A 12,136-nucleotide genomic window follows, 5' to 3' on the forward strand; every position below is an offset into this window, starting at 1 on the left:
TGCATCAAAAAATACTGCAAAAATACTGCACAATATCTGTGTAATGAGTTCAATGCAATACCTCGGCTCCAGAGAAACTGTCCAACATATTTTTTTAGAATGTAATAAATATACTCAGGAAAGAGAAATGTTGTGTAGAGAGTTAGACAGGAATAAAAATAAACTAGATATAAGGAAATTGTTTCAAAGGTAATCTGGGGATGTAGTTTTTGGTAGTATTTTTTAATTTTCTAAGAAGAACGGGTATTTTAGGGAGAATATAATAATTTGTCTGGTCCATACTCCATTCTGGAAGGTGGCGGTAATGCACCTATAAGTTGTTTGCCAACCGCCATTAAATAAAAGAAGAAGAAGAAGGCTCCAGTGTCGACGTCACCGCCCCCTTGAGAGACGCTGCTCCTCTCCCAGATTGTAGCTGATTGCAAACAGTGCCGCAGAAAGGAGGCCGGCTTGTTTTGTTTTTATGACCGAAATTGCGGAAAACAACTCGTGAAGTTCGACCCGCTAGAAGAGCGAGGTGCGCGAGACCGCTGGGACCCTTTTTCCAGCTGAATCTCCGCTCTTTTTGCCCCATTTTCCCTCCGTCGTCGGACTAAACTCGCCCCCACTTCCTCATCGCCTCGGCCGTATCTAGACCCACAGCGTGTAGCCCAGACCACGCTTCAATACTGAGCATAATTTAAAAATGTCTGTGTCAAGCTTGCTGCAACAAACTGCTGTAAGAGTATAACCAGGAAGAGCGGTAGGAGGGCATAATAGGTTTAGCGCCACCGCAGCACGGGAGGGGGAATTACACCCAGGAGCAAATGGATAAAAATAGACCGGAGGAAAAAAAAAACATGAATCGATTCTCTTGCGGACGTGTCGATGCATCGGATCGTCGGCTTTTGGATCGATGCATCGATACAAAACGATTATTATTTACACCCCTACTCATTACCCTCTGTCTGTGGTGACAGGCCACACCCCTTCCCCTCCGCCCACCTCTCAGGAATCCAAACAGGTGGCCCCCCGACCCCTGACGGAGGCATGGCACAGCCACGCCTCTTCCACAGACATCGCCCCGCCACCTTCCCCGTTTCTGCGTCTACTTCGGAAAAAAAACTGCGCCGAGAGTCAACTGCGGAAAAGCTCGACACGCCGATCCTGAGGCGACACATTTAAGGCACTTTCCGAAACACTGATCTTTACAGACGTGTTTCAAAAAGGCGTCACTTAAGGTGGAACTGTTTTTTGTCTCAGTGTTCAAAGATGTCAATTTTCCTTAGCTAAACATCTCAGGCAGCAAGTGGTGTGAACGGAAAATGACGTTAAAACAGTGCTTTAACTTCCAGATTTCTATGTTTTTCTGCTGCTAACTGTTGCAGTAGGATCCTTCCCTTAGATGAGGAAGTTGTTGTCCAATGGTTATCCAAGGCCACAGGGATTTGGGAGAGGAATAAACCTCTCTGCCTCTCAGGAGGGGGAGGGAGGGTGGGGGTGTGTGTTATAAATCAACTTTTTTTTTGTGCTTCGTCCTTCATGAGGTTATATTTCAGTCACACCTCTATAACTCCAGTTTTGGCTCGCCAGCTCATCATCTCTCAGATTCGTCTCCGTTTGTGCTCAGACTGACAAACAGAGGGGCTCAAATGCTGATTAGTAGTTATCATGATTAGGAAAATAATAAGTCTGGGTAGTGAATGTGGACTCTGCTGTGCAAATCTCAAACCTGACACCCTAGTCTACAAGGAGCGCCTCGCTGGGCGCTGGGAGGAAGGGAGGATGCCATTAATGAAGCAGCTACAGTGTCTTGTCGCTACATTCGATCGTCCGATTGGGGCGTTTTGGGGGTGGGGGTGGGGGGTTGTTGAGCAGCGCAGTGATTGGCTCCCCGGCAGGCGAAGGGGGTGCGGTCTCCCTTACACCATGTTGTGGTGGTTGTTCCTGTCAATAATGTCGGACGAAGGCAGCAGCTCCTTCTTGATCGGGGAGGGAGGGGGCGTGGCCAACGTCTCCCTGGGCTTGAACAGGTCAGACACGTAGAACACCTGGAGGAAACAGATGGACAGCAGGGTTAGGAGGAAACGTAGGAAGACTGGGAACAGAAAAAAAAAGGTTAAATGATTTCCTTCAGGTTTCTGTGGAGGGTGATTTTATTGGGCTCTTTAAAAGACAGTTAAACTGGAACATGGAGAAAAACAATAATGGTGACTAAGGCTACCACCAAGCTCAATTTGTGATTTAAAAGGAAGGAAGGAAGGTAGATAGATAGATAGATAGATAGATAGATAGATAGATAGATAGATAGATAGATAGATAGATAGATAGATAGATAGATAGATAGATAGATAGATAGATAGATAGATAGATAGATAGATAGATAGATAGATAGATAGATAGATAGATAGATAGATAGATAGATAGATAGATAGATAGATAGATAGATAGATAGATAGATAGATAGGCCAAGAAAGTGCCCACCAACACCAGACAAATTTCTGTTTAATTAGCTCCGATTGGTGACCACCCAGTTTGAGCCACCACTGGTTAACAGGTAGAAAGGTTGAGTTGCAGGTGTAGCAGCATGGAGTATTGTTTCTACAAGACCAGAAAAGTCTTGAGGCTTATTCTCTGAGCTAAATATTGCTTTTTTTAATTTTCTTACATGATAGAAAAATATATGATCAACAAATGAAACCAAACCTCAAAGATCAGTAGCAAATGGAGGGAACAGTAATGAATTTATTTGACACAATTTTACAGTTATCATCAATATAACAATAAGTTCTCTAGTCAGAATCAGTGGTGACAGCGAGGAGATAGAGGGAAGTGCAGGAAGAGTAGTAGAGGGGTGCAGATCTTTTTTTTTTTAGCGTTTTATTGTCATTACACTGTCACAAGTACAGAGCAACAAAATGAACTCTCTGCGTTTAACCCATTCCCTTAGGGATGCAGAGTGGGGTTAAGGGTCTCAGAATCTAACTCAGAATCTCAGGACTATAAGGTCTAACCACTAGACTGCCACTCTCCAAAGCAGGCATTAGCATGAAGGGTCTTGCCTAAGGACCCACACTCCCCCTCCAGCTGTGATACGAACGCTACCTGTCTGCTTGCCTGGGTTCTTATAGGTTTTTTTTTGCAGTGTGGCTCAAGGACCCTAAGTGGAAAACTGTGGGGCTCGAACTCAGAACCTCTGGATTCCAAGCGCAATGCCCTGTCCACTAGACCACCACCTGCCCAATACATACAATACAGCTATGGGTTAGAGTTAGGAGATGCTCTTTGAAGAGGTTGGTCTTTAGGAGTTAGCTGGTGAAGATTCTCAGTCATCCAGGTCATAGTCATTCCAAAAAAGAAAAAAAAAAATTTACTGGACTTTGTTTCCAAGTTTGAAGACATTTCACTTCCCATCCAGGATTCAGTGCATTTACCCTTAATATGAGCAGGTAAATAACAGGGCTTGCCAATGGAATTAGTATTTTTCTCTGAAAAGAAAAGATAACTAGAAATTATCACTCGAAATAAGACAGTGGTTAGTGCGTTAGTACTCGACCCGGGTTCGAATCCGACCTCTGGTCCTTTGCCGCGTGTCTCTTCCCCTCTTTCATACACCCTTTCCTGTCAATATAGGGCGACAGTGGCGTTGGATGTAGGAGTTTGCCCTGTAATTGAAGGGTTGACGGTTCAAGCCCCGACTCCGACTTTCATTGTTGTTGTGTCCTTGGGCAAGACACTTCACCTGCATTGTCTACTGATGGTGGTCAGAGGGCCCGGTGGCGCCAGTGTACGGCAGCCTCGCTTCTGTCAGTGAGCCCCAGGGCAGCTGTGGCTACAATGTAGCTTGCCGCCATCAGTGTGTGAGTGTGTGCGTGAATGGGTGAATGAATTCAATTCAATTCAGTTTATTTATATAGCGCCAAATTCACAACACATGTCATCTCAAGGCACTTTACAGTTCAACCAGATCATACAGTCAAATTGATACAAAGTTTTCTATCTAAGGAAAACCAGTTGATTGCATCGACTCAAATACAATCCCCCACACTAAGCATGCTTGTAGCGACAGTGGAGAGGAAAAACTCCCTTTTAACAGGAAGAAACCTCCAGCAGAACCAGAATGTAGTGTAAAGCGCTTTGGTCAGGTCTCCTAACTTGAATAAAGGCGCTATATAAGTACATGCCATTTACCAATATGCTGTCAAAAAAACTCCACAGAAATAGGACAATGCAATTGTTTTACTTATTTTAAATCTTAATTGTCTTGTTCTATTGGCAAAGTGTTTCAATTACCTGCTTAATTCAAGAAATAAATTCACTTATTTTAAGAAAAAAATAACTTATTGAGATTTTTTTTATTTTTGCAGTGGGGACCACACTGAAAAACAAGCCGATCTCCAACATCTATAAACATGGTGCTGATGGCAGCAGCACAGCTGATATTTGTCTCCAGGGTGGAGTCACAGCCAGATAGACAGATTCAGACAGAAATATAAAAAAATTAATATTTGCATCTGTTGCAATGAGAAAAAGCTCAATTGAAGGTCTGAAATCGAAGGAATGTAGCAGGATCTGAATACTGCAGCACAAGTTGAAACCAGAGAACGTTCAATGCTCAACTGCTTTTATTCTGTCTGCAGAGGAGACATGAGCTGGCAAAAATGTGAATATTTTGATGTCATACTAGTGAACAGCCCATTTCACTGGTATCCTCTTTTTGTCACACTGTGGGCAGCTCAGGGATGAGTAATCCAGCTGAGAACAGTGAGTAAAGCATAGTTCACTAAGATATCGCAGTTTGGCAGTCAGTCTCCTCATTTAGGGCGACCTTTACCTCATAGCATGAGCGAAGGTTCCTTTGGTGAACGAAGGAAGGGAGACTGGGAGAAAACGTCCAAAATGATATCTCTTTCGGGGTCTGAGTGACATCATATGCTGAACAGGAAAAAGGCCCAGCGTGGACAGGAAGCGTGGAAACACAGTTCAGCAGTGGGTTCCTACCAGCGCACCCACAGGCCTGAGAAACGGTGGCACTCTGAGACAAACGGACACACAGAACTGGCAGACTGAGCTGTTTTTCCTTCCGTAGAGCCAATCAGAACACAGGTTACAGCCTGAGCTTGGGAAGTGTCGGAGGGGAAAGGCTGCCATTTAACATCACACTCTGAGGACGACCAGCTGTGAAAACAAGTGTGAATGAACCCAAAAAAAGGATTTTACATGCAATTCCTAAACAGGGGAATACCCCATGGGGAAAAAAACTACGTAGGCTTCATCATTGTTTTCTGGGGACTGCCCAACATGCAGACACTGATCTATTTATACATGTAAACTGCAAGCATCTCATTTTGAAGTATATGATCAGCACAAAGGCTGCCTCTTCTGTTAGAGCACAGAGATCATCAGTGGAGACAGCGAGTGATGGATAACCTGTAGCTACAGACAACTCCACCACACAAAGCCACTGTCACGCTCTTCTAAATGGGCTCTTTGACTGAACAGCGGCTGCTGTGTGTCGCCTGTAGAATATTATGATACGATTAGGGGACCGGAAAGGATGTGAGTTCATATCTCTTAGAGTCACGCGAGCCTTTATGGGAAACCATCCCTGCTTCTTTCCCACCGGCGTCCAATGGCAGCGGTGCGCTGCAGCTGCGTCACCAGAACGCCAACCTATCGCTGTTTAACTGCCAGGCTGGAGGAGGTTATCGTGACCACACCACATCCTGCTGCTGATACAGACATGCAAACCCTGCAGCCCCATTGTTTCTGGGCAAAGCAGCTCGGCTCTTCCTTGCCTCACACCTGGCGCATAAAAGATGAACCTTTAAAGGCATGAGTAAGACTTCGCTTTCGCTTTTAACTACAGATCTTGGCCTGCTATTTAAAAATCACCCTAGACGCATTAAATGAGTAACAAAGGATATGACTGTTCTAATTTAAGGGGCTGGAGAGCTATAAAAACATAACTATTTAGGTCATTCGTGACTCATGTACATGTCTATGATTATGTTTGATCTTCAACCAGACACTACCCCTCCCCCACTTGTTGCTCTCAGTCTGCTAGCAGAAAACAGCAAGTAAAAGTTGGATAAGTTAACTGTGCAGAGTTTGGTTCTTATGACCATTTACAAATCCCGTTAGCATGATTCCTCACCTCGTATCCCCTGTCCCTGAAACCACAGCCCTCAAGCCGGGAATTATGCAAACAAAAAGTGGCGTCTCCCATAGCATTCAGGAACTGTTGTGCCTGGATAGCATCCTATGCCCAAATTTCAATGAGAGACTCGTTCTCTGCATCATCGCACCGTGCTCTTTTAATTCCATTTATTGTAAGTAGGCTAAGAAGTTTGTGTTGTGAACAGGTGACGAGATCTGTGAATTGCAAAGCCGGCAGAAAAAAACCCAAAATGAGACAGCTGACTGTAAATAGGAGATGACACGGTCTGCTCAAAGACTCTTTAGCCCCAGTTCCACTACCCTCTGAAAACAGGTCCGTGCCGAGCTCGGTTTCTTATGAGCGTTTACACACCATGCTAGCACAGTTCCTTGCCTCCTAGTGGTGATCTAGGTACTACTACTCTAGAGGTAAACAAGCAAACCAACATGGCGGCACCTGTAACATTCAGGAAGTTTACGGAGACTCAGGCGAAGAAGGCAGCCTTTGGTGAATTTACTTGATAGATTCGGCTTTTGAGAAATGAATACGACAAACGATAATCTAATCAGGGCTTCCAGACGCAGGAAACAACGACAGACGTTGAGGAAATTGTGTAGAAAGCTAGGATTTCTATGAATGTCTGAAATTTCCTGCTTACAGTAAGGAGATGACGCAGTCTGCTCATGCGCTCTTTGTTATCTGAGAACCGAGCCAGAACTAAACCGTGCCGAGCCCTGCTGATGAACTAGTACCAGTTAGCGCCGTTGGGTTGTGTGTGGCGCATTCCGGTTCAGTTCTGCGTATCATTTACACTCAACAATTATCTGGGTTAGCGTGCTCGGACTGATCCCGGCACGGTTTCAAAAGGGTAGTAGAAATTAGGCTTTTTTTATCAGAGAACTGAGCCACAGATGAACAGCGTCGAGCCCTGCTGATCCACTAGTAGTTCAGTTCAATCTCCACGGATGATGACTGAAGCAACCCAGGACTTGCCATGAAGCTCCAACTAAGGCCCCGTCCACACGAAGTCAAAACGAACACGAAACGCTAATATTTTCCAGAACATTTGTCGTAAAGACGGAGACGTAAAATAAATGTGATCGTCCACACGAATGCATAAAAACGCTGCAAAATGTATGCCAGGCCTATAAGTGGCGCTGTGGTGCCAAAGCAAAAATAGGCGACGAAATGTTGGGCATGCGCACTAATATTTATACATGGTTGCCCTGCGGGTCCATTTTCGTGGTTCAGTCAAATTCAGGTGCTGAACTATGTGGTCGATATTGCTCTGTTCTTCCTGGAGATATTCCAGAAGAAGAAGATTCTGTTGTAAGCCCGACAGCAGGGTGAAGATTCTCAGTCACGGCGCCATTGTTGCGGTGATACTGTGTCGCGCATGCGTGTTTAGAGGCGACGCTATGACGCATGCGTGTAAAAAAAAATGCGGTTAGAGCTTAAAGACGGAAACGCGAAGACGCCGTTTCAAAATCTTCCCACTCTGAAGGCTGAATAAAAAAAAGATCGTTTACAGACCCCCGAAACGCCGGCTTCGTATGGAGGAGAGGCTGGTTTGGTGAAAAATTTGTGCTTTTAGGCCAGGGTTTGACTTCGTGTGGACGGGGCCTGAGAGCCTTTCAAGGTGTGAGAAAGAGTGTTTGCTTGTCTGTTTCATTGAACAGATCATTTACGTCTCTAAGAATAAAACCTGTCGTCTCACACATTTACCAATAAGGACCATAAGCAGCTCAGCCACACAATTACCACTGAAAAAACTTTCACACTGATCCAGGTCAAAGGGTTTAACTTTGAGTTGCTTGAAATGGTTTATCTGGCCCCTCACCTCTTTAACTTGCTAAAATATATTCAAAGGTTTAAATATTCAGACTCATTTGAATTTGAGAGGCTATATATATATATATATATATATTGATGATTGATGATACAATAACATATCTTAGCTACAGACACACAACTAGGGATCACCAATAATGTTCAAGTAATGGTTGCATAAGGGGATCTTTTTACCCAGCTCACCTATTTAAAGTCAAATATATCTAATCCAAATAAAACAAAAATTATTACTTGTACAGAAATGATTGTACATCAAAAAGCAGCCATATTGAATAACAGAAGAGATTTAAGACAGGAACAAAAATGTCTTCCCGGCTCTGCAGACCTCAGGGTGTTAACACTAAGATCTAAAGCTTAATTTTTCATTTCACACTTTAAAACACTCAGGGTGCAACACATGCAGCTGTTACCTGAAGATCTAAAGATGTTCACACCTTGATTTAGGACTTTAGGGCTGGAGCTTCTAAGGAGTGGAGTATTTGCACCTCCTCAGTCAGGCCTCCCATCATCTGCTGTCAGGCCCTTCAGGCTCTGCTGCTTCGCAGAGAGGCTCAAACAGAGCTAAAGTACTCACAGATGTGTGCTTCTAGAAAAACTGGGCCAATATGGGGGTGGGGGGATGGTGGGGGGTGGTGGTTTTAAAGCTAACCTCATTGCCTTGATCAACCTCAGGTTTCGATGTATGCATATACAGCAATATGTATGGTGTGCATGAATACGGATGTGAAAAACATCAGCATTAAGCCTCCTCACTGCAAGCAGGAGGCCTGTGGATGGGCTGCGCTGGAAGAAGCCCGCACTCATCCCGAGCCAAGATGCAGACAAGGCTCCTCTCTCCTGTCACCTCCCTCCCTTCCGTCCTCCTGCCAGTTCTGCCACTTCAGAGGTCAGGCTCACACACATCGCCCTCTTTCTGAAAACATCATTTTCTCACTTGTCAAGGCCGGTGCCGTCCACGGGTTACGCCCAGCTGGAGGATGCACGGCTCGTTCTTTTTTTTGAGTTTAAGTCTTTGTTGCTCTCAGATTTCGGCGGACAAATCCTTTAATAACCCAGGCATCTCAGAACGCTGTCACCCTGCGTGTGATTCTGCCAACATCTGCCGAGGCGCCACTACTGAGGTCTCCCTCAATTTTATGAATCTAATTCTTTCCACATTCTGGATCCAGGTCCAGGCATTAAGGTAAGAGGCAGGCTGTGTGCGTGCGCCTTCCCGTCTTTCGCCAAAGGCAGCGTAGTGTAGCTGGAGCCTGCTGTGTTGATAGAACCAGAGCCACCAAATAAAAAGCCCCCAAAATAATTACCAGCCTCATTCTGGTTTCAAAGCATAATCCCTTCTGTCTTACTCACCCTTCTTTAACACCCCGTCGTCATTCTCTTGACCCAAATTCTAATTTTTTTGGCTCTGAGTGAGCTCACAGTGATGATGAGAGTTAATAAAAAAATCATCTGGAAACCACTTTGATGACATGTTGCTGAGGCAGTCAGGAAGGTTGGAGTATCTGCACCTCTGAACAAAGACCCGTCCTGCAATGTGTTAGTCATTAAATTGCTCTTTGCTTCGCTACCAGCTACACAAAAGTATGTTCACAAATTAAATTTCCTCATGTGTTACACAATGAAATCTGTTACATTGATTTTTTTTTTTAACTAAAAGGGAAATATTGTATTGAACATTTTCATTAAAGATGTGAAAAGTGTGTTTTGTTCCATTTTCTCCCTTTATCTAAGTCCATCAATCTTCACATCCACCACCGACCTTCTTCTTACTGCTGAAGGAAGTATGGCCCAAGCATGATTCTGCCACCACCATGCAGTTGATGTGTTCTGGGTGTTGTGTATGGGAAGCAACATGTGCCTGGATTTGAATAGCCCAGAGCAGGGGTCACCAACGCGGTGCCCGCGGGCACCAAGGGGCCCTCAAGGACCACATGGGGGGCCGTCTTCGTCTTCTGAAAACAGAAGAACTCACTCAGTGGGTTAAGTTTAATTTTCTTTATTCTGTTGCTCTTCTTTTTAATCATTTACAGGTGCTGGTCATAAAATTAGAATATCATGAAAAAGTAGATTGATTTCAGTAATTCCATTTAAAAAGTGAAACTTGTATATTATATTCATACATTACATACAAACTCATATATTTCAGATGTTTATTTTGTTTAATTTTGATGATTACAAATGACAACAAATGAAAATCTCAAATTCATCATATCAGAAAATTAGAATATTGTGAAAAGGTTCAAAATTGATGGCCCCTGGTGCCACACTCTAATCAGCTAATTAACTCAAACCACCTGCAAAAGCCTTTAAATGGTCTTTCAGTCTAGTTCTATAGGCTACACAATCATGGGGAAGACTGCTGACTTGACAGTTGTCCAAAAGACGACCATCGACACCTTGTACAAGGAGGGCCAGACACAAAAGGTCATCGCTAAAGAGGCTGGCTGTTCACAGAGCTCAGTGTCCAAGCACATTAATAGAGAGGCGAAGGGAAGGAAAAGATGTGGTCGAAAAAAGTGTACAAGCAAGAGAGATAACCGCACCCTGGAGAGGATTGTGAAACAAAACCCCTTCAAAAATGTGGGGGAGATTCACAAAGAGTGGACTGCAGCTGGAGTGAGTGCTTCAAGAACCACCACACACAGACGTATGAAAGACATGGGTTTCTGCTGTCGCATTCCTTGTGTCAAGCCACTCTTGAACCACAGACAGCGTCAGAAGCGTCTTGCCTGGGCTAAAGAGAAACAGGACTGGACTGCTGGTGAGTGGTCCAAAGTCATGTTCTCTGATGAAAGTAAATTTTGCATTTCCTTTGGAAATCAAGGTCCCAGAGTCTGGAGGAAAAGAAGAGAGGCACTTCATCCACGTTGCTTGAAGTCCAGTGTAAAGTTTCCACAGTCAGTGATGGTTTGGGGTGCCATGTCATCTGCTGGTGTTGGTCCATTGTGTTTTCTGAGGTCCAGGGTCAACGCAGCCACATACCAGGAAGTTTTAGAGCACTTCATGCTTCCTGCAGCTGACCAACTTTTTGGAGATGCAGATTTCATTTTCCAACAGGACTTGGCACCTGCACACAGTGCCAAAGCTACCAGTACCTGGTTGAAGGACCATGGTATCCCTGTTCTTAATTGGCCAGCAAACTCTCCTGACCTTAACCCCATAGAAAATCTATGGGGTATTGTGAAGAAGAAGATGCAATACACCAGACCCAACAATTCAGAAGAGCTAAAAGCCACTATTAGAGCAACCTGGGCTATCATAACACCTGAGCAGTGCCACAGACTGATCGACTCCATGCCACGCCGCATTGCTGCAGTAATACAGGCCAAAGGAGGCCCAACTAAATACTGAGTGCTGTACATGCTCATACTTTTCATGTTCATACTTTTCAGTTGGCCAACATTTCTATAAATCCTTTGTTTTTATTGGTCTTCAGTAATATTCTAATTTTCTGATATGATGAATTTGAGATTTTCATTTGTTGTCATTTGTAATCATCAAAATTAAACAAAATAAACATCTGAAATATATGAGTTTGTATGTAATGTATGAATATAATATACAAGTTTCACTTTTTAAATGGAATTACTGAAATCAATCTACTTTTTCATGATATTCTAATTTTATGACCAGCACCTGTATGTATTATTTCATCATATTTCAGTGGTTTCAAAATGAAAATATTAAAAAGAAAATTAAAAATGAATAAAAGAATAAAATAAGAATAAAAATGAGTTTTTATGGATGAGATTTACTGCAGGTGAACACTGATCGCTCCAGTTCATAGGTCAGTATTGGTAGCCCTTCCTATGACTCGGTAGCCATGAAGTAGCCCTCAGCCTTAAAAAGGTTGGTGACCCGTGGCCCAGAGGGAGTCTGTGTTTATGGAAAAAATCGAAATGATATGTGTTTCTTTTAAATTTAAATCGCACTTAATCACGTGAAACTGAATAAAAACTATATTTAGAGAATTAGAACAGAATTAGTTTCATTTGAAACTGGATTTCATTGTATTGAGACTTCTGCTAATCCTAAAACTCTTTCTAAAGTTCCTTCTTGTCTTTGTAAAGGAAAGACCAGAGTAATTAGATTACCCTCCAGCTCCTCCAGGGTAGGGTTGAATGATATGGCCAAAACTTATGCACA

The 12,136-nt window shown here is 43.5% G+C and overlaps 1 protein-coding gene across 2 annotated transcripts in view; it reads right to left on the reverse strand.

The window, feature by feature from the left end:
* Positions 1–1,244: 1,244 nt before the first annotated feature.
* plpp3 (phospholipid phosphatase 3) overlaps positions 1,245–12,136 on the reverse strand; it is a 52,231-nt gene continuing 41,339 nt past the window's right edge. The window contains exon 7 of one of the 2 annotated variants that reach the window (XM_038268725.1): positions 1,245–2,030. In XM_038268725.1, coding sequence (XP_038124653.1) covers positions 1,902–2,030 — 129 coding nt within the window. In that variant the 3' untranslated portion in view covers positions 1,245–1,901. The remainder of the gene's footprint in view (positions 2,031–12,136) is intronic. The other variant, XM_038268735.1, reaches the window with a different exon arrangement.

Source organism: Cyprinodon tularosa, unplaced genomic scaffold, assembly GCF_016077235.1.
Source record: "Cyprinodon tularosa strain WSP-4 unplaced genomic scaffold, ASM1607723v1 ctg119, whole genome shotgun sequence".
Lineage (NCBI taxonomy): Eukaryota > Metazoa > Chordata > Actinopteri > Cyprinodontiformes > Cyprinodontidae > Cyprinodon > Cyprinodon tularosa.